A 20389-nucleotide genomic window follows, 5' to 3' on the forward strand; every position below is an offset into this window, starting at 1 on the left:
TAAAAGGGGAATTATTGATATTGCAGATATATATACATTTACAATAATGATATTTATTTTATTCCACTACGATGAGGGTAGCGAAGCACACTGGGTATAGCTAGTTATTTATAATTACAAAACTTCATATTATTTATACCCAATTTGAGCAGAATGGGGGAACACTTTGAATAGATCGCATTACAGAAATGATTCCTTATTTTCAGAACAAAATATTTTTATGTAATAAAGATGTCTTAATAAATGAGTCGAGTTATGCGACTTTATAGATCCTACGATCAATGAGCGAAATGGGGGAACACTTTGAACAGATCGCATTTCAGGAATGATTCCTTATTTTCAGAACAAAATATTTTTATGTAATAAAGATGTCTTAATAAATGAGTCGAGTTATGCGAATTTATAGATCGTACGATCAATGATACAAATATCTTTGAAATTAAAAATTTTACTTTTTAATCTAATTGCATCTTATTTAGTATTGGATCAGAATTCAGTAAACATATATTTTTTAGGACAAAATTATAAAATAATTAAAATAACCCTTAACTTTAAACGTTCTATGAGCTAGATCTATATTCTGTTTAAACTTTAGCATTGGCCTGGAATAATTTAAGTTTTAGATCATGGCCAGTTTAAAACATTCAAAAGAAAAAGTCTCGGAAACATAATCGAACGATCGTAATTTCCCGTAAAATATTTCCACAACATATCCAATGTCGTTTTCATTTTAGTAACCCGTAAGGCATAACAAATTCTCTATACACCTGCTAAACTTTTTCCATTCATACTCATTGCTTTGTACGAGTGTGATAGATCGTGTGCACACGTATGGTTTGATCATTAACTTGTTTATTTTGCTTAAAGTTTTTACTTTTTTTCTAGAGTCATTCATTCATATTAACTTAATACGTGAGTTGATGTTTGTATTATATTTATTGTGTGTAAGATCAAGATCAAACAGTTTTTGTTTTTTATATAGAAAACCTGCTATAACTTTGTATAGTGATCTCTTGACTCATTATGTGTATCAAGAGGTCTTATAATAATTTTGCATGTCCATAAATTTGTATATGCAAAATAAAACTCAATTAACTTGGAAGTTAATGACACTTGATGTCTTTAGAAGCCCTTTTGAAGACAAACTAATTAAATTAAATGGAAATAATTAAAAAATAAAGTTCAAATATAAAAATTGATCAATTATTGCAAGATCATTACGAATTGTCAGAAAAAAAACACAATTGAATGAAGAGTCTGAAAGATATTTTTTGAACTAAATGCCTCAATTCAATATCTATAAATGATATGATAATTGATAAAAGCAGTCCTCACAGGAAAGTGTTGGACAGGTTAAGTGGAGTATGTAAACTAGTTCATAAATAAAAATACAAAGAAATAGTGACGTCATATTGTGGACAATTGCTTTAAGGAATATCCCAATGGCATGTTTTCTGGAAGAACCGCCCTCTTTTTGATATTATAGAAAAGAGTTTCGACAATTACTTCTAGTCTTCCTGCACTATAAGCTTAGGGAGTCATTTGAAATACGCTCTGACCAGATAGCCATACCTATCTATAATGCCGGTTATTGGAGAGATCTCTTTTGTGTGCATGTGCAGAACTTTAGTTCTTGTATTTAAACCCACCGCACAAGATATCGCGTCCCCAATTTACTAAATTGTCACCTGTGTAATTCTTAAGAATATTAAGCAATCAGTAATGGGTCATCTCAAACTCACTCTGTGGTTAATCTTATTAACCCCATTTTGTGATATTTTTAAGCGTTTCTGGCCTATAGAGCTGCATAAATGTCAAAATTATTTTAAATATGACGCCCTTACGTTATAGGCTACCATACGACACTATTTAAAATTTACAACTTATTTTCTTTAAAGGTAAAAACTAATGCAATACTAAAAAAGGAAAGTGAATACAAATTTTATTTGATTTTTTATGAAACCTCTAAAAACATTTAAATAAATGTCATTCAATTTAAATGATACCCAAAAGACCCTTGTAGAAAATAAAAACAAATCTGTAGGAAATGTTACAACAACGATAGCAATTTCTTACTTCACTACTTAGTTTCGTCATGTAATTAAAAATATTCTCACAATTCATACATACACTTAATAATGAAATTTAATCAGGCATAATAATGACAATGTAAATTACAGTGAATGCAACAACTACAACAATATTTTAACATTACCATAACCAAACTAACCGCAAATACTTGTGTGAACCGAAATAAAAGAGAACATTTTAAAAATAAAACCTAAAAACAAATTCCTTCGACAAAAGTCAAAGAACACATTAAAAATCAAGAATTCCCAAATGGTCTTGTACCCGACATATATTTATACTCACACACATGTAAGTAAACATTTCCTGAGCTCACTTATACGGAGGTTATGTGTTAAAGTGTGTGTATGGTAATTACATGCATATGCAAAACCCATGCAAGTCATGGTACAGTAGATCATAATTCAGTAAACCAATACAAGAAAAATTACTCAGTACTCTAGTTTTGAGGCCGCAAATGGAAAATATGGATGCCTTTAAGTACCAATCACCATTGTTACTCCTTAAACTACAGGGCATACAAAAATAAAACAAATAGTTTTGTTTGTGTATGTAAAGGTTGTGAATCAAAAGCCACAACAAGTGGCACCAGATTTTTAAAACGTGACAAATGACAATTTGAAGAGAAGAAAGTCTGAATTTAAACGACAAAAAATAATTTACGAATATACTCGTATAAAACTTAGAAATGTCTTAGAAAACATCAACTAACAGTAGAAACAAAAAACCAACAACAGCAGTGTTGTAGAACATTAGCTCTTTTATTGTGGCACATATTCAATATTTATTAGATTTCATTGCTGAAAGAACAATAAAAAAAGCGTAAGAAATAGAAACCAACTGGCAAACGGAAGTATAAATTGGTTTATATTGACTTCATTAAGGTTAGATTGAATTGTTTCAGGTTTCTAAGTTAACAAACCACACCTCTGCAAAAGGATTGACCAAAGTTTTTTATAGTAGAAAAGCAAAACTTTTTTCTGTTTTTACTTTTAAAAAAAGATTATCATAAATTAGAATTTATATTCGTATATATAATGTATACCTAATTGACACTAAATGTATACATACTAATACTGCAAATTACCTATAATCAAAGTGTGGAAATATACAATAATACTTTATTCTAAAAAAGCACTAAATGCAATTAAATTTTTTAAAATCACATTTTGGGCTGAATTTACTCAAATGTTATAGCTGAAATTGTATTAGAACTAACGTAGAACTGAACTAGAACTGAACTAGACTGAACTAGAACTGAACTAGAACTGAACTAGAACTGAACTAGAACTGAACTAGAACTGAACTAGAACTGAACTAGAACTGAACTAGAACTGAACTAGAACTGAACTAGAACTGAACTAGAACTGAACTAGAACTGAACTAGAACTGAACTAGAACTGAACTAGAACTGAACTAGAACTGAACTAGAACTGAACTAGAACTGAACTAGAACTGAACTAGAACTGAACTAGAACTGAACTAGAACTGAACTAGAACTGAACTAGAACTGAACTAGAACTGAACTAAATATTTTACTAAAATATTTAAAAGTTAGTGACAGGACTTAACACGAAATTTCAATTTTGGCATCTTGTAATAGTTAACTGTGAAATTCCCAAATAAACTTTTGCATTACCACTGTTGTTAAATAACATTATTGTCTAGTGTTTACTATTTGATAATATACTTATACTCCTCTCAGGTTTTATTGGCTATAGTGGGTGTTCCACATAAGTATTTGCCAAAGTGAGAGTGTCTTAAGCTGTAGATTTTTGTGTTTTGATAAGTATTAACAGCAGTGGGTTAGTGTGTTAACTGAAATAAAATAACTAAAGACATTAATTGAATCAGTCAACAGTAATAAAAAACAAGAGCATTTTGTTGCGCGAATTTAAAAATAAAAAAATATTTGCACAAAAAAGAATTTAAGTGTAAATATGTACAAACGAAGTAATTTCCATGATTTTGCAGTTTATGTGATATGTAAAAACACTAGGTACTAGGTACTTCTTAACTTTTATAATAGGTAGTTCAGAGATAAGATCGCCTACTTTATTTTAGTCGAGTAGACTTTGGTTAAAAGTAAGTCTGCTTACTGGATTCAAATATTAAAATATTTTTTAGATGTAAGAGTTTTAAGATTTTAAACATTGTATGTGTTATTTACATTTTAATTTGCATTTTTTAAAATGTTCTTAAATTTAAATATTTTATGCACATTTCAAAAAATAAATATTTTTCTTGACTTATTTATTTCGAATTGTTAATAAATTTTGTTGATAATATGTGATTAAAGATGACGAATCAGTTAAAAGTTGTTTGCATTATTATTAGTTAAAACCCACATGCAGTTAAATATATTTTTTTGTTATTAGAGAGTTTATCATATATATAATATATATATATATATATATTATATATATATATATATATATATATATATATATATATATATATATATATATATATATATATATATATATATATATTATATATATATATATATAATATATATATATATATATATTATATATCAATATTTATCTTAAATATTTAATCTGTTAGTTACTTAAATAAAATAAAAAAAAAAAATAAAATGAACAAACAAAAACTTACGACTTTTAGAAGAAAATAAAAAATATGAAATTATAAAGTTTAATTTGGTTAAACCCGCTAAAAATAACGATGTGTGTGACTGTCTGAATTGTCTGATTTAGTTTAAGATTTTTCCGATGTTTGAAATTTTTGATATATTTAAAGATTTGCTATAGTCTTTTTATAATTATTATTATTTTATTTAATTTTTTTTTTTTTTTTTGAGAACAAAACACTTTGTAGTTTTGATGTTTTCTTGTATTTTTTTAAATATGTATACTTCGTTGAATTTTTTAAGCTTTCTATAAAATGTTTTTATTAATTTTCTGCTCTTTCTATTTTAATTCTTTTTAGTTCTTTTTACTTTATAGTTGTTGTTTTATATACACTTCAACACAAATTTCCAACTATGCGTAACTACGTAGCATCTTTGTACGTTCGAATTGGAATGGGGCTCCTCCCTTTGTAATAAACATAGTTGACTTTCAACTACATTGTATTTCAATTGCCTTGCAACCTTAGTAAAAACTTAAAGAAACAACAACAAAAGACAATTATTTTCAATTCTGAAAGGTCGATGAAGTAGAAAGAATTCTAAAACTTACACCATCTCCAAAATGTTTTTACAAAATTTAAAATTTAGAAAAGAACTGAACTAGAACTGAAGTAGAAATGAACTAGAACTGATCTAGTACTGAACTAGAACTGAACTAGAACTGAACTAGAACTGAACTAGAACTGAACTAGAACTGAACTAGAACTGAACTATAACTGAACTAGAACTGAACTAGAACTGAACTAGAACTGAACTAGAACTGAACTAGAACTGAACTAGAACTGAACTAGAACTGAACTAGAACTGAACTAGAAGTGAACTAGAACTGAACTAGAACTGAACTAGAACTGAACTAGAACTGAACTAGAACTGAACTAGAACTGAACTAGAACTGAACTAGAACTGAACTAGAACTGAACTAGAACTGAACTAGAACTGAACTAGAACTGAACTAGAACTGAACTAGAACTAAACTAAAACTGAACTACAACTTAACTACAATTGAACTAGAACTATACTAGAACATCATTAGAAATGAACTAGAAATGTTCTGAAATTTAAATTGAGAAAAACATTTTTAAAATGCAATTATAAAGATCTAGATAAATTTGTAATATATCTAGATGGAAATGGTGAAGTAGTGCAGATGCTGCTGTCTAGTACTGCTGTTGTTGTTGATGGTTTGATATAGCCCGGAGGAGAAACACTTCAATTTAATCTTGACGTACAAGACACTCTTAGAGACACACAAACACAACTAAATATACACAGATACAAACTCTCAAACACTCAACAAATGAATTCACAGATGTTGGGTTGGTTCTTTGGATGGCAAAAATGCTATTCGACTTCTAAGAAATTTTTTACTACAAAATTTTTATTTTCATTTTTTTATATTATTTTGTTTTATTGTAGCTTGTTTATATCCAGACACTATTGGTTCTTTGTTAAATTCATAATTTTATTTAATTCTTTTTTATATATATTCATATTTTCACTACATCATTCATACAACAAACAAACAAATGACATCATTTTACAAAAATTCACAATTTCATGAGAATTTTGTTTTATATTTCTTTTCATATACAATATTTTTTGCTTTTTTGTTTAATAATTAATTACTTAATGTGTTTGGGGAAAAATGCACTGAGTATTGGAAAAATAACAACACCAAAAAATGAAGAAACTATTTACAAAATATACATTTCTTTAATTTTACAAAAAAATCTTGTTATTAAATATAAATAAATAATAGTAATTTTTTTCATTTTCCCGTAAAACGCGTTATTCAATTTGTAGTTAGAAAATATAAAAAGGACGAAAAGGAATAAAAACACACACACACTGTGTTACACAAACTCTCGCTTTCAAAAGGAAACAACACGAAGAAAAAGAAGTAAAAAAAACAAATCGTATTTGAAATGTATACAAACGAAATTTTGAATTCCGTAAAGTATTTTATGAATGAACCTTAACGTAACGTAGAAAATGTTAAACTGTCAAATTGTTGTTATAGAAATCTACTCTAAACTCGAAAACATAAAAAACAAAAACACAACAACGTGTGTTTTTTTGTTGTTGTTCTTGGCATAATAATGTTTGTGTTTGGGTTGGAATTGTGTCAAATACGTGATGAATGATGGTGGAAAGAGAATCGAAATAAAAAGACAGCTGTTTAACAGAGTGTTTCACAGCTGTTGAAAAATGTTGCTGAAAATAACGGGAACTGCTGGAATATTCAATATTAGTGAAGACAACAACCGGCGGGTTTTCAAGCGGATGTGACTTGGTGCAGGAAATACATTTATTTATAGTTAGTCTGTCATTTAAAAAATTGTACTAATTATACATCACTTTATTGGGGATTTACACATGTAGCAAAATGACTGGCAGTAAGGAATAAATCCCAATGCATAACCCGAGAAGGAAAAAGCAATCACTGGCCTTAAGTATATAGCAGGAGAGAACCCAATATCAGGTGAAGTCAATCTTCAGGATATGCCGGAGCGTGACCACCATTTTAATGCCATGAAAGATTTGATTCTCAAGAATGCAATCCCTATTAACTAATTCCAGAGCATTCCTTAGCCTCTTGAATCCCGCTACTACTAAGATGGCACTGTTGTTTTGGCAGCAATGCCTAGAGACGTACTTGGTAGTTTGAAATACCTAGCCAATAAATTAGCGTCCCTCTTTATGTCGAGATAATGTGACAAAGGATGTAGGAATTTTCAAAGTCAATTCAAACGCAATAATTGCCTCGACATGTTGAGTAGCATGCAACAATATGTATCCTGTTGAGAAGGAAACAGCACGAGAAATGTTCCCTGAGGTAATAACTTTCCTGAAGTAAGTGTCAACCTGAAAATTTAAGAGATGCCCAATAGTTTGCTCTGTCTCATCACCCAGTGATATTATGGCAGGAACGTCGGACAGAGAATCCAGACATATATGTTATGGATGTATCAGTTCTTAAACCAACATACTCTTCTCCCGAATTTAACTTTAAACCGTAGCCTCGTGGATCCTGAAGGAACCTCAACCAACTTACACCCATAGTGCTAGATTATCCGGTACTCTGGTTCGACTCCATGCCAAATCATTTAAAGGAAAGGGCGAGGATACATTTGACATCACCGCTTTAAAGTCCCGGTACACTAGAGGTATTAGTAGCACCTCCTTTTCTCCGCATATTGCTATAACACTAAGATGGAGTTTCCTTCGGGAGAATTTCTATGTAAATTGTGAGTGACTGTGGGGTTAAATGTGCCCCAGGGGGAATTGTTGGGTAATTGGATATTCGCATTATTAAAATTGTTAGATAACTATGCTCTAAATTTGACGGAACTCAGGTAGTCAAATGTTTCCACTAGTATATCAAGACTGCTCTGACCCATTCTGACAATGGATAAGATTTTGGAGTCTCTTGTCTCTCAGTAAGAACTCGATTAGGCTTCTCACTGGTATAATTACTGGGCACTGTATTATTGGACGTGCACAGACTACTTTATCTTTATAGAGTCTGGACTGTTTCAGATATGAGTCACTAATAAACATGATCTATGGGGAAGGAAACCATTCTCTCAACATATGGGAATGGCGATTTTAAGAGTATCACAAGGCCTCCGATTAAACTCGCTAACTAGCGACATCTACGCATGTGTTAGGATAATTTTAAGAATATGACCTTTAATGGGTCTTATGTCAATAATGGATCAAGATATAAATCATTTTAAAGTTTTCTATGAACACGTTATTATAATTTTAACGATTTATTGCCAATAAACTGGTTTACAGTATTGGGACTATTACAGACCGTTTCTCTGGAATTTGGTAGAAGGATTTAAGTTCCTATAGAACTTATTTGTTTCAAATTTAATCTACATTATAGTGGGGAGAGTATTATGCGTTTGTGCTGATGTTTGTAACACCCAAAAATATTAGTATTAGACCCATCTTAAAGTATACCAATCGTCTCAGAATCACTTTATGGGCCAATTTAGCTATGTCCGTCTATCTGTCTGTCCGTCCGTCTGTCTGTGTATCTATGTAAACTTAGTCGCAATTTTCAATATAATGAAAATGAAATTCGGCGCATATTATTACTTTGGTCCAAGGACAAATGTTATTGAAAATGGTTGAAATCGGTTCGTTATTTAGTCTAGCCCCCATTCAACCGTACCCCGAACCGGGCTTTTAGGCTAATAATTACGTTAAATGTTCTATTATGCCAAAAAAAAATCAACAAAACTTTGTTTTATAAAACTTTGACATGGCACTACTAATTTTTATAATGATTGGGCCTCATTTGACACTAGGCCCCATACAAACTTCCCTTGAGAAAATTACTGGAAAGTCAAAATAAAAATAAAAACGATTAAAATCTACATAAATAACTTTGAAGTAGACGTAAATTTTAAGGAAAGGCCCATATTTACCCCTACTCCCCTATGATGCCTCTTGAAGAAAATCTCTTTTTTTGTCAACAATAAGTAAAAATATTCCATAATAAGGTTTAAAACAAATTAATTAATTTTTAATAAATAATCCACATTTTTAACATACTGACTGGTGTAGGGTTTAGGGTATCATAAGGCCGGCCATGCCCGACTATACATTCATACTTGTTTTAACTTTAAATTACCCACTGTATCTGAAGGTATTGTAGATCAAAAATAACTTTTTTTTGAACTAATGTGAATCTTGTATGTTTCTCTTTTGATATTGTTACATTTCGTGATAAATTAACTGCGAATAAAAAAAGTTAACAGCCTATAAAAGGTTTCAAAAACGTTTTTAATTTAAATTCATCTTTGCCATTCGAAAAACAAAACAACATTAAATTTAAATGTTTTTATTTTGTTATTTTATCTTTCAGTTTTTGTTTTAGGCATATACCAAAAACATGTCTAAATTAATAATGTTAAGGCGGCTATTGTGACAATTTTTCCCATCAAATGCAGATTAAAAAAAATTAAATAATTTACATTAAATAACACTCAATATAACAACAACTAAAAAATCAAAACAAAATGACTGTGATTAAAGATGGATTAATAAGAAACGACCTAAAAACACGCTACTGATTGTAAAAATATATTTTGTTCAATAGTGGCTTGAAGGAGGTATAGACTGAAATACAAAGCAGCTACTTTCGATTTAGCGAATATTTTCGTAATCCAAATGAAGGTTTTAATTGATAACAATTTGACAAAAAAAAAAAAAAAAAAAAACATTTTGTCACTGTTACCTAATTTGGCAAGCTCTACACTCAATTATAATACCTCCTATTTTAAAGTTGTAAAACAATTCGAAAACAACAAGTCATTATTAAAAATACTCAAACGCCAGTCATAAGCCGAACTCTCAAAATAATAATATATTTCAAATACAAGTTATAATCAAATAAAAGTTATTTATACAAAAACAACACAACACAAAATAATCATCAAAGTCATCTTAAAATCATGTTAAAAATATTAAACTACCAATGATGCATCATAATGATTAAGCCCAGTCACTCCATCATCATTTAAGGTGATTTAATAGAAGAAATGTTTCACTTTTTTTGGTCAAAAATCAATGAAGCAATAAGAAAAATCCCATTTCCTTTTGAACTATTAACGTTTTTTTATTTTTGTTATTTTTTGCAATATATTTAAAAAGTGGTACATACCGGAAAATATTACATATATATTTTTATATAAATATAAATTTAAATTAAATATGATTTAATATTTTTGACAACCAAATAAAAGTTGAAAGTACCGGAAAGAAGATTAATGCTAGAGTACCATGTCTTAAATTATTAGGTTTAACATCTTTCTTTTGTATTCATACGTTTTTTTGTTGGGTACAAAAAAAGTTTGTATTATTAGTTGGTTGGTCCACAAGAAATAATGCTATAGCTTAACAAATCATATTAATACTATTTTGACATGCTTGCATAATGGATTTTAATATTGCATTTGTAATGTATTACACATACAGATACAACTAATTTTAAGTAAGTGTTTAAGTTTTAACCCATTGAGAACTGATAGCAAAATAACAATTGACACAAATCAAAAAATCGATTTTAATCTTTTAGAGAAGAAGTCGAGGTTCTTTACGTGAGGGACTTTTTCACGAAGGTCTTTTTCATCCACTAGGTTAGAAAAAAGAAACAGCTCACTACTGCTCCATTGTGTACTTTACGCGAAAAATTGATTTTAATCTTTGAGCGATGATGTCGAAGTGCTTTACGTGAACACAGCCTTGACGGACTATTTTACGGTAGTCTTTTTCATCCACTGAATCAGAAAAAGTAACAGCTCCATTGTGTACCTTACACGACGGTTGCAATCTATATATATGGATGTCCGATTCAGTATACATGCACTTTGCTCAATTGCCATGAAAATTATATTTCACCGTGTATCAATCTTTTAAATAAGCTCCCCCCTTCTTGAGATTTAGATTTAAACCAAACCCACTCCCATAGTCCTGTGGTGAGACCAGATTATTGGACCAGATTATGTGGTGCTCTGGTTAGATCCCATTTCAAATCATACAAAGATAAACCTGGAAGTGAAATGTAAACACCAGTTTATAGTCTCAGCAGACTAAAGGTACTGGTAGCACCTATTTACCCCAGTTTTGCAATACACCAAGATGTGGGTCATACATCAAGGAAACATGCCCCGGGGGATCTTTGAGAGATATTGAACTATGTGTTACTTTTTTTACTGCATTATTTATTGTCTATATATCAGAATTTAAAAAAGTTTAAGACCGCGGCACAGACGTATGGAAATAAAAGAAGTAAGACTTCCTATTCGGCTATGCCAAATCTTATATATGTACTCTCTATATTGATATTGTTTATAGATTCTTATTTATTACCACCCTATATGCATAATTTCATACTTGTAGATTCAATTTTATAGAAAATTCAAAAAATACCGAAAAATAACTGACCGGAGTACATTCTTAATTTACTGTTTCTATTTCCAATATTATAAAAGTTCAAAGAGTACCTTTTAAAAAACGAAAAAGTACCCTTTTATAGGTTATTACTAACTCCGAGCCTTACATACTTATTTTTTGTCTCTATATTAAATATTAAAGAAAATTCTCAGATTTCGTAGATATACAGACAGACAGACGGACATTTATTGACTCCGCTAATTTGGTAGACAAATATTTCTGATGATTCGATATAAATATAAACAAAGATAATTAGACATTTTAAAATTATAGACATAAGTGTATAACACCAAAGAGTAATCTTTTAACAACATACGTTGTCAAAACATGTACGAAAATCAACACAAATGTTTTCAAACAGATCGGTGCGTTGTTGAGAGAACAACGAATCGTTTTCCCAATCACAATATTGAATTGCCGAAAAGATATAAAGCGTAATCGAAATAACAAAAATTTGTTATTGCAGTGACAACAATGCATTGTTAAAATTACAACGGTGGTTATCAAATTTATAACTTGGTGTTATTTAAATTTTATATACCTCCATTGTCTAAATGTTAACAAACATTGTAAGCTCTCTTTTGACACTTTTCTACCTCTATGTATTTGTATTTAAGATTTACGTAGACTCCATCTTGAAAACTACAAGTTTAAGTGCTGAATTCAGCAGTTCCGAATCTTTTAAATACTACAGCATATTGTATCGCATTGGAAGAAGTACTGTTGGATAGTAAGCCAAACACAAGTTTTCAGCTCGATTGGTCAAGAACTGCCGGATTGAGAGGGGGTCAAAGTTCGACATTTTGGCCATGCAAGATTTTTTGTTCAAATGAGTGTAACTTTTCACCCATTGGTCGTACTAAATTTGTCATTATACCCATCAAACTTCACACATGCCAAATTTGTCCAACTCAATTAAATTATTTGTTTCTCTCTATCTATCAAAATACTTTATTTTAACATTTGCTCTAAATTAATCTTTATTGCAGCTGAATCCATGTATTAGCATAATTAACTCTAACAGAAAAAAGACAAGCAACATAAATATACACACCTCTAAGTTAAGCATTTTAAAGCAAAAAAGCCGACTTCTTTGAATCTACTATATGATATTTGCATTTTTTAATGACGCGTGTTTGCAAATTTTTATTTATTTGTGATTTAAATTTATTGCAAATTTTCAATGAAACGATTATTCAATGTATGGTGTCTTTGACTTTAAATTGCTGCTTGATAAATTACCTAAACAAAGGTAGATGTCAAAAGTTGAAGTTTTCTTTTCATTTGCTTTTTTTAGCTGAGACATAATTTTGAATAATTTGCATAATTTTGAATAATTTTCTTAATTATGCAGATTTTAATGCAAAAGAGAGAATGTTGACCAAAATACGCGAGTCAAAAAGTCTACACTTTAAATATTTCCCACGCACTTGTTATACAATAATTAACAAAATGTTGTTTTTAATTAATTAAAATGAGGGAAAATAATGTACAGTTTAATTTATATGTACATGTTTTTTCTGTAAACATTATCACTTGAAAAACTTATTAATCTCTGTACTTTAGGTAATTGCAAAAAAAAAAATTAACAGAAATTTGTCAACACTATATAAAATACAGTTAAAATTGTCTTAAATTCGACTTTGTTTAACATGCTCTTAAAACAATACCACAAAGATGTACCTCAGTGTTGTATGAAATTGCAAAATCAACTTTTAACCAACTGACCAAGTGTCAGTTTGACTCACTGACTCAACATCTATAGTAAAGACCAAAGCAAACTGCGTGTTTTAAATTGTTAATCATTATTTTTATTTCGTTTTGTTTGCATTCAAAATTTTTATTTTTTAATGAAAGTAAACGCCTTCTCTGTAACCATAATAAGAGGTCAATCACAGCTACCGAGAAAAGCAAAAAATTTAAAAAAAAAAAACAAAATAACATAAATGAAAATGAAAACGATAACCAGTTGTATCTGTGTCAATATCCAGATTTTATTTTCAAGAAGTTACACTGACATGGCAGTAGTCATCCTCTATGTGTCTCATATCTTTCGTTTCAACAACTTCAACTTTAAAACCAGTTTTTTTTTTAAAAAAGGAGTTTTGCAAATTATTAACTAAAATTTGTGCTACATATTTATATATCTTTAAAATTATTTTTATATATATCCGGGGAATTAGTTCCCCTTAATGGCTGTTTATTTTTTCTTTCAGCAAGTGAACCCCATTTAAGATTATTTTATTATGGCATTCATGTAATTTAACAGTTATACATTTCAATAGAATATTTAATGGTTCGTAACTGTATTGAAATTATTTGCAATAGTTGTTTGATTTTATTAGGTTTTGTTTTTGAAAACAAAACATTAGTATTTCAAGCGATAAGTTTAAGGTAAGGCCCAGCTATAAATTTAAGTCTTTATATTTGTTAATATAAAATATTCAAATCATATCATTATTTTAAGTATATGCGAGACGATAAAAATCTTAAAAGAAAATTTATTTTTTTTGAATAACCATGACTCATATTTGTCTTTTAGAGAGATTTGTTGAGCCTTTGGTAAGCTATTTGTAACCATAATCCGTTAAAGTTCTGATGTTTGTAGGGACGAAATTATTATTTCTTTAACCATTCTTAACAAAATGCTAGAAACTGTTTGTTGCCATAGTTGTCTATGCGTAAATGTACCTTGCAAGAAAATAATATTTTCTCAAATTTGTTATTTATTAGGAGCTTCTGTTAAGACCTCACAGAGAAACTGCAACGCAGTGAATGGTCGTTCGCAAGCTTAGGCCTTGTAAACAAAAAAAAAAAGGAAATATGTAAACAAAAAATATGTGACAAAAATCATCGACGCAAAATATCAGAAATTATAACAATTAAAAGAAAATACTTAAATATAGAAAGCTGGATGCAATTACACAGGCCGACATATTTTTAAACTAGAGACCAAAGTATATATAGACCGAGTCCCGCTGAATGCGAATCTTCTCGAAGATAACAAAATATCCCACATATCTGCTTTTTTTGAGATATCTTCACTTATTATAACAATAAATTGACAAAAACTGTATTTTTCATTTATTATACAAATAACACAAAATATATTGCAGTTGTTTAGATATCTTCCCTTGAATAATATTCCGTTGAATTATATTTTTATTCGTTATAAATAGTATTTACAAAGCACAATACTCTCCGCAATTTAGATGTTCAGGTTGTAAAAACCATAAGTTTTCAGTGAATTTATCTCCAAAAAGAATGAAGATGACAACATTTTTTAAATAAACTATTCTTGTCACTATTATAATGTCACAAAAAGAGACAGGAATGTCGAGAGTTTAACGTGAGCACCTGCCTTGACGGCCTTATCCCACGGTGGTTTTTTTCAACCACTGGGTAGACTTGAGAACGGTCTACCATCGCCCCTTTGTTCTTCAATGAAAAACGCCGGTGGCAATTTTTTCACATTGGTTCTGACCGGTCCATGTACAAGTACTTTGCTGGAGTACTCGAGCTATCTAATCTCTTGATCATTGGATGACCGTTAGGCCGAAGTACGATCATCAATAAGCTGTAGACATTGTTCTTACTCACAGGGACACACTGAGGTAATGCTCATATGAACAGAGTAAACTCTGAACATATCTGACAAGGAAGGAAAGTTCAATGGCATCAAATTTATATGATACCTTTCATCCATCATCATTCAACCCAGCACACATCTCATTTATACGACACATTCATAAGAGAAAAACATACGACACATTTATTAGGTAGACGGGTTGGGTAAGGCCCACCGAACCTCACATTCATCCCGTACCATATACAATTAATAGCAACTCATTTCCAACGCTTACTCCCACAGTCACTCGACTGCGGGGTATCTGTTGTTCTCGGCAACAACATCGAACTTATCCCGAAATATTGACTATTATCATGCATCAGTTTTTTAACCGCCACTTACTCTCCCCGCAGTACCAGATAATGCGGTGCTCTGGTCTAACCTCTGGCAGTATATGCATAGACAAAGCCAAACAGTAGACTGTAACCAATTTTTCAATCCCGGTCAGAGTGGATGTATTGGCCACCTCTTTATACCCCGGGATTGCAATAACACCAAGGCGGAGGTCTCGCCAAAGTAACATGCCCTCGGGGGGAACAAAAAGAGACAATAATGGTGTTTTCGAGATTTCAAGACACGATATATCAAATCCCGGACGCAATAGAGAAAATCTGAGGACACATTCGTATTAAGCGCTACTCAATCTTTTAGAAACGTGTAATTGTTCTCAGGGTTTTGAATTTTTTCCAATGTTGTTCCTAGAAGTTTTTGGTTGGTATCTGTCCTCAAAAGTACATTAGTTTGAAAGTAGGTAATGTATGTTATGAAATATACCTAGGCCACTATAACTATCTATTATAGAAGAGTCTCTGCTGCAAATCGAACCCACAATTTTTTGACTGACCGATTAGAACACAACCAAGTGACAGTTCACACAAAGAAATTTTTGCTGAAAAACTTTTTCTTAATTATATTTTAAAATTTACTTAATGTCTACACAGAGAAACTTTTGTTTTAGCAACAACATATTAATTATATTGATTCGTTTTTATACAACGAATGAAAAGAATGACGAAACAAAACAAGTTTCTAAGTGTAAAAAACACCTCCACCTTGATAGAGGGGCACACTAATGATACCCAAAAACAGTTAACTTATTGAAGGCACCGATCTTGAAAATTTTAACAATTGAAAAATATTTTTTTTAAAATTGATTTGAAAGGAAGATCTGATGGGCATAAAACATTGAGGCTATATACAATTGCAATCGATTTCTGGTTGCGAAATTGATCTCGCATTTAACCGTATGACTTCACTACACACTTTATTTTGATCTTAAATGATCATTTTTAATGAAAAATTTTAATAAAGTGTTTTTAAAGCATATCGCAGGATATTATCCTTTTTAACATGTAGTGACATCAAATTCTTAAAAATAACGTATTTTTTGGGAAATAGCTGAGAACCCAAAATAACGCTTTAAATTGAGCAAAATTAAAAAAGTTTTGGGACACCGTTATCCCGTATAAGTGAATGAGTTAAGCAGCAATTTCAATTTATAATGATAATGCAATCGACAGATATTAACGTACTGAGTATCAGAATAATCAAAAATATTTATTTTTGAATGGACCTCAGTCCCTGAAAGCGATTGAAAGTGGTTAAAGCCTGCAGTTCTTTGTCAATTCGCCAAGATACATACAAGTTAACATAACCTAAGTAAATGCTTAGGAAATTTTAATAAATCCATGTGGGAATAATTGTAACAAAGTACTATGATAACTCTTAAATGGGAATTGAATCTTCCCTCTTTTTAACAAGGGAACTTGTTTTGTTTTTGCCATGTCATCTTACTAACCGATCACGCACTTTGAAAGAAATATGTGAAATATGAAGCAAGAATTATCGGATTTACCTGAATGAAAACGAAACACAAAAACAAATACGTATGTTTAGCACTCATTTGATTGAAACATAAATATCGTAAATTAATGTTTGCATTTTAAATGAAATGCTCTTCAATTGACATGAATAAAATTAGCAATACATTTGTTATTTTAAATTAGCAAATTATAAATGAAAAATTAAAACTTCGATATGATAGATAATTATGAGTAATTTGTTAGAAAATTAGTAATAATTTGTAATGAATAAAATATGGTCATATTTTTTTTTATTTAGCATGGAATTTCTTTCAATCTCTCGTAATCCAATAAATATCCCTGTTGCAATTTTTATAAGCGAAAATTTCCTTGTTGTGATCAATGAGTAAAACTAAAACATTTTAGTTTTACTCATTGGCAACAAATTGATTAGCTCTTTATAGGATGACGTCGAATATTTCGATGAAGATACTCTCGTATAAAAGACTTTCGTTTTCATTTAGGTCACCTTCACTTTAATGCTGCAAAAATGTTGTTTTTAGCCCATAATAATGTTGGCTGATGACGATGAAGACGACCACGATAATGTTTTTTACGTTGGCTTGTCTTTTTTTGTTTTACATGCAGATACATACTCGCTCATTTGAACATAAAATGTTGTATCTCTCTGCATAATCTCGATGTTAAACGCTCGTAATGTTGTGTTGTGAAGTTTGTAGTATAAAAGTTGGTGCAAATTTTGAAAATATCGTTAGTTATCTAAACACAGTTTGGAACTACAGTTTGGTTAGCTTTGTCTACACAATTTGATTTTAAATTAAGCATAAATTACAACAAAATGAAGGTGGGTTCGAAGATTGGAATACTATTTGGATGTTGGTGTGATTTGGATTTAATTACAAATACGTTTTAATGTTTTTAGGTTTTCGTATGCCTGTTTGCTTTAGTGGCTGTTGCCCAAGCTGGATTTTTGGGTCTTGGCGGTGGTAGCTCTAGTGGCTACAGTTATGGCGTTGGTGGCGGTCATTCTGGTGGCTACTCCGGTGGTCACTCAGGTGGCTACTCCGGCGGTCATTCCGGTGGCTACTCTGGTGGCTACTCTGGTGGTTACTCTGGCGGTCACTCCGGTGGCAGCAGCGCTTCTATTGTCAAGGTAGTCCATGAATCTGGTCATGATGCCGGTTTCGGTGGTGGTTTCGATGGCGGTTACAGCGGTGGTTTCGATGGCGGCTATGGCGGTGGACACGGTGGTGTTGAAGATGTTAAAATCGTTAAAGTTATCTCTCACGGTTCCTCCGGCGGTCATGGCGGTTACTCTTCCGGCGGTCATGGTGGTTTCTCTGGCGGTCATGGTGGTTTCTCTGGTGGCCACGCTGGCGGTGAAGTCAAAATCGTTAAAGTAGTCCATGAAGATGGTGGTTTCGCTGCTGGCGGTCATGGTGGCTTCTCTGGTGGTGATGCTGGCTACTCTTATGGTGGTGGTTTCTCCTCCGGCGGTCATGGTGGTTTCTCCTCCGGTGGTCACGGTGGTTTCTCCTCCGGTGGTCATGCTGGCGGTGAAGTGAAAATCGTTAAGGTCGTCAGTGGTGGCAGCTCCGGTTACAGTGGTGGCAGCCTTGGTGGCGGTTGGTCCTCTGGTGGTCATGGTGGTTGGTAAATCTAATCACCACATTGACTAACTTTCCAGTCAAAGAAACACATCTGCCATTGCTTTGTTAAATCAATCTAATCTTTAATCTTTTGTGATATATTTCCAATTTTATTACTTTGTTCCTGTTTCCACACCATTCACCTCTATTGGTTGGCTACTAAAACCAATCATTTTGTTGCTAGTTTTTTAAGTTTCAACGTGTAGACATTAATAATGTTGTTATTAATTAAAACATATTTTTTTAATTGTTGACCAAAAAATAAATAAAATTACAAAAAAATTTTAAAACAAATTTATAATTGTATTTTTATGGAATGTGGGGAAATAAGGGGAATGATTGATGAATTTGTAAAAATTAGAGGTTTTCGAAATGAGCGATTAGATGTTAAAATAAAATAAAGTGGACGGATGCATTGCTTACAGGTCAAAATTGTCGAACAATATTGTTTTTTTTTTTTTTTTAATGTAATCTCAGTTTTTTATCATATATCAGACGCTTTAACAGAGACACCTTTATTTATATATATGAAGAAGTTCGTGTCAAACTTTAAAAATCTATGTATTCTAATTTGGATGAATTTGTTGTATTTTTATTACTCAAAAGAAAGCTTAGACCATTAAGAGCTTTGTAGCTTCCCTTTTTTGATGTAAGTTGCATATGTGAACAAATAATGACTTCACTCAAAAACTTTGCTATTGGAGTTAAAATACTTTTTTACACTTGCATCCCACTAATCCTTTATAGGATCATAATTTGAAAAAGAAAATTAAGAAAAACTCTTTGAAAAAAATATTAAAGATATATTTTTCTAAACTCTTTTGAAAAATATTTATTATGATCAATAGGTTTTAAAGTTGCACTCATGTAAAAAAACTTGTAAATGTACAACTTTGACCCCCTCTAAATCCGGCAGCTCTTGACCGATAAAGCTGAAAATTTGTGTCTGACCTACTAACGAATCACATAGGCAAATCATCTTTCTTTGGGAAATCTTTACCTAAAGCTTGAAAACTATACCTTTTTTTCATTGTATTTAAATTCCTACACTTACTATAGTGCGGATAATATTATGTTTTGTAAAAATTTGTTTATAACGAACTAAAATATTGGAACTTTACCTACTTGAGATTGTTTTAATCGACTCAAAATTACTTTTCGATTCGATCTAACGATTTCTGTACGTTCATCTCAGCAACTGTAGCAGATTTGTAAAGAATTTAAAAAGTTATTAATTTCTAAAAATGTCGAAAAAATTACATTTCTAGGCGATTTAAATGAACTCCGCTATAACCGAACAGTAACCATGGTAGTTTAGTGGTTAGTGTTCTAGTCTGGTAGACCGAAGTTGATGGGTTTGATTCCCACCTTTGGCACTGGTTAAGGTGCGCACAACAGATCCGATAGAGGCCTAGGTGTATTTCTTGGGATTTGATGTATATATGTACATCCTCCTTTCAAACTAGCGAACTAACTAACAAATCTATCTATCTATCTATCTATCTATCTATCTATCTATCTATCTATCTATCTATCTATCTATCTATCTATCTATCTATCTATCTATCTATCTATC

The 20389-nt window shown here is 31.0% G+C and overlaps 2 protein-coding genes across 4 annotated transcripts in view; one reads left to right on the top strand and one right to left on the bottom strand.

The window, feature by feature from the left end:
• LOC111680147 (anoctamin-2) overlaps positions 1-20389 on the bottom strand; it is a 181412-nt gene that overhangs the window by 22424 nt on the left and 138599 nt on the right. The window contains exons 1-2 of one of the 3 annotated variants that reach the window (XM_046946195.1): positions 6368-6695; positions 4708-5214 (exon numbers count right to left, since the gene is read on the bottom strand). The exons of 1 other annotated variant lie outside the window; for it this stretch is intronic. The gene's annotated coding sequence lies outside the window, so the exon portion shown is untranslated. Of the gene's footprint in view, positions 1-4707; positions 5317-6367; positions 6696-20389 lie in introns of those variants that run through there. One more of the 3 variants, XM_046946196.1, reaches the window with a different exon arrangement.
• On the top strand, positions 17851-19107 carry LOC111680121 (keratin, type I cytoskeletal 9-like). The gene is made up of 2 exons (XM_046946200.1): positions 17851-18008; positions 18087-19107. Exons 1-2 carry the CDS (start codon positions 18003-18005, stop codon positions 18819-18821), a joined length of 741 nt encoding a protein of 246 aa, XP_046802156.1. The 5' UTR covers positions 17851-18002; the 3' UTR covers positions 18822-19107.

The sequence above is a fragment of the Lucilia cuprina genome, chromosome 3, assembly GCF_022045245.1.
Source record: "Lucilia cuprina isolate Lc7/37 chromosome 3, ASM2204524v1, whole genome shotgun sequence".
In the NCBI taxonomy this organism is placed as follows: Eukaryota; Metazoa; Arthropoda; class Insecta; order Diptera; family Calliphoridae; genus Lucilia; species Lucilia cuprina.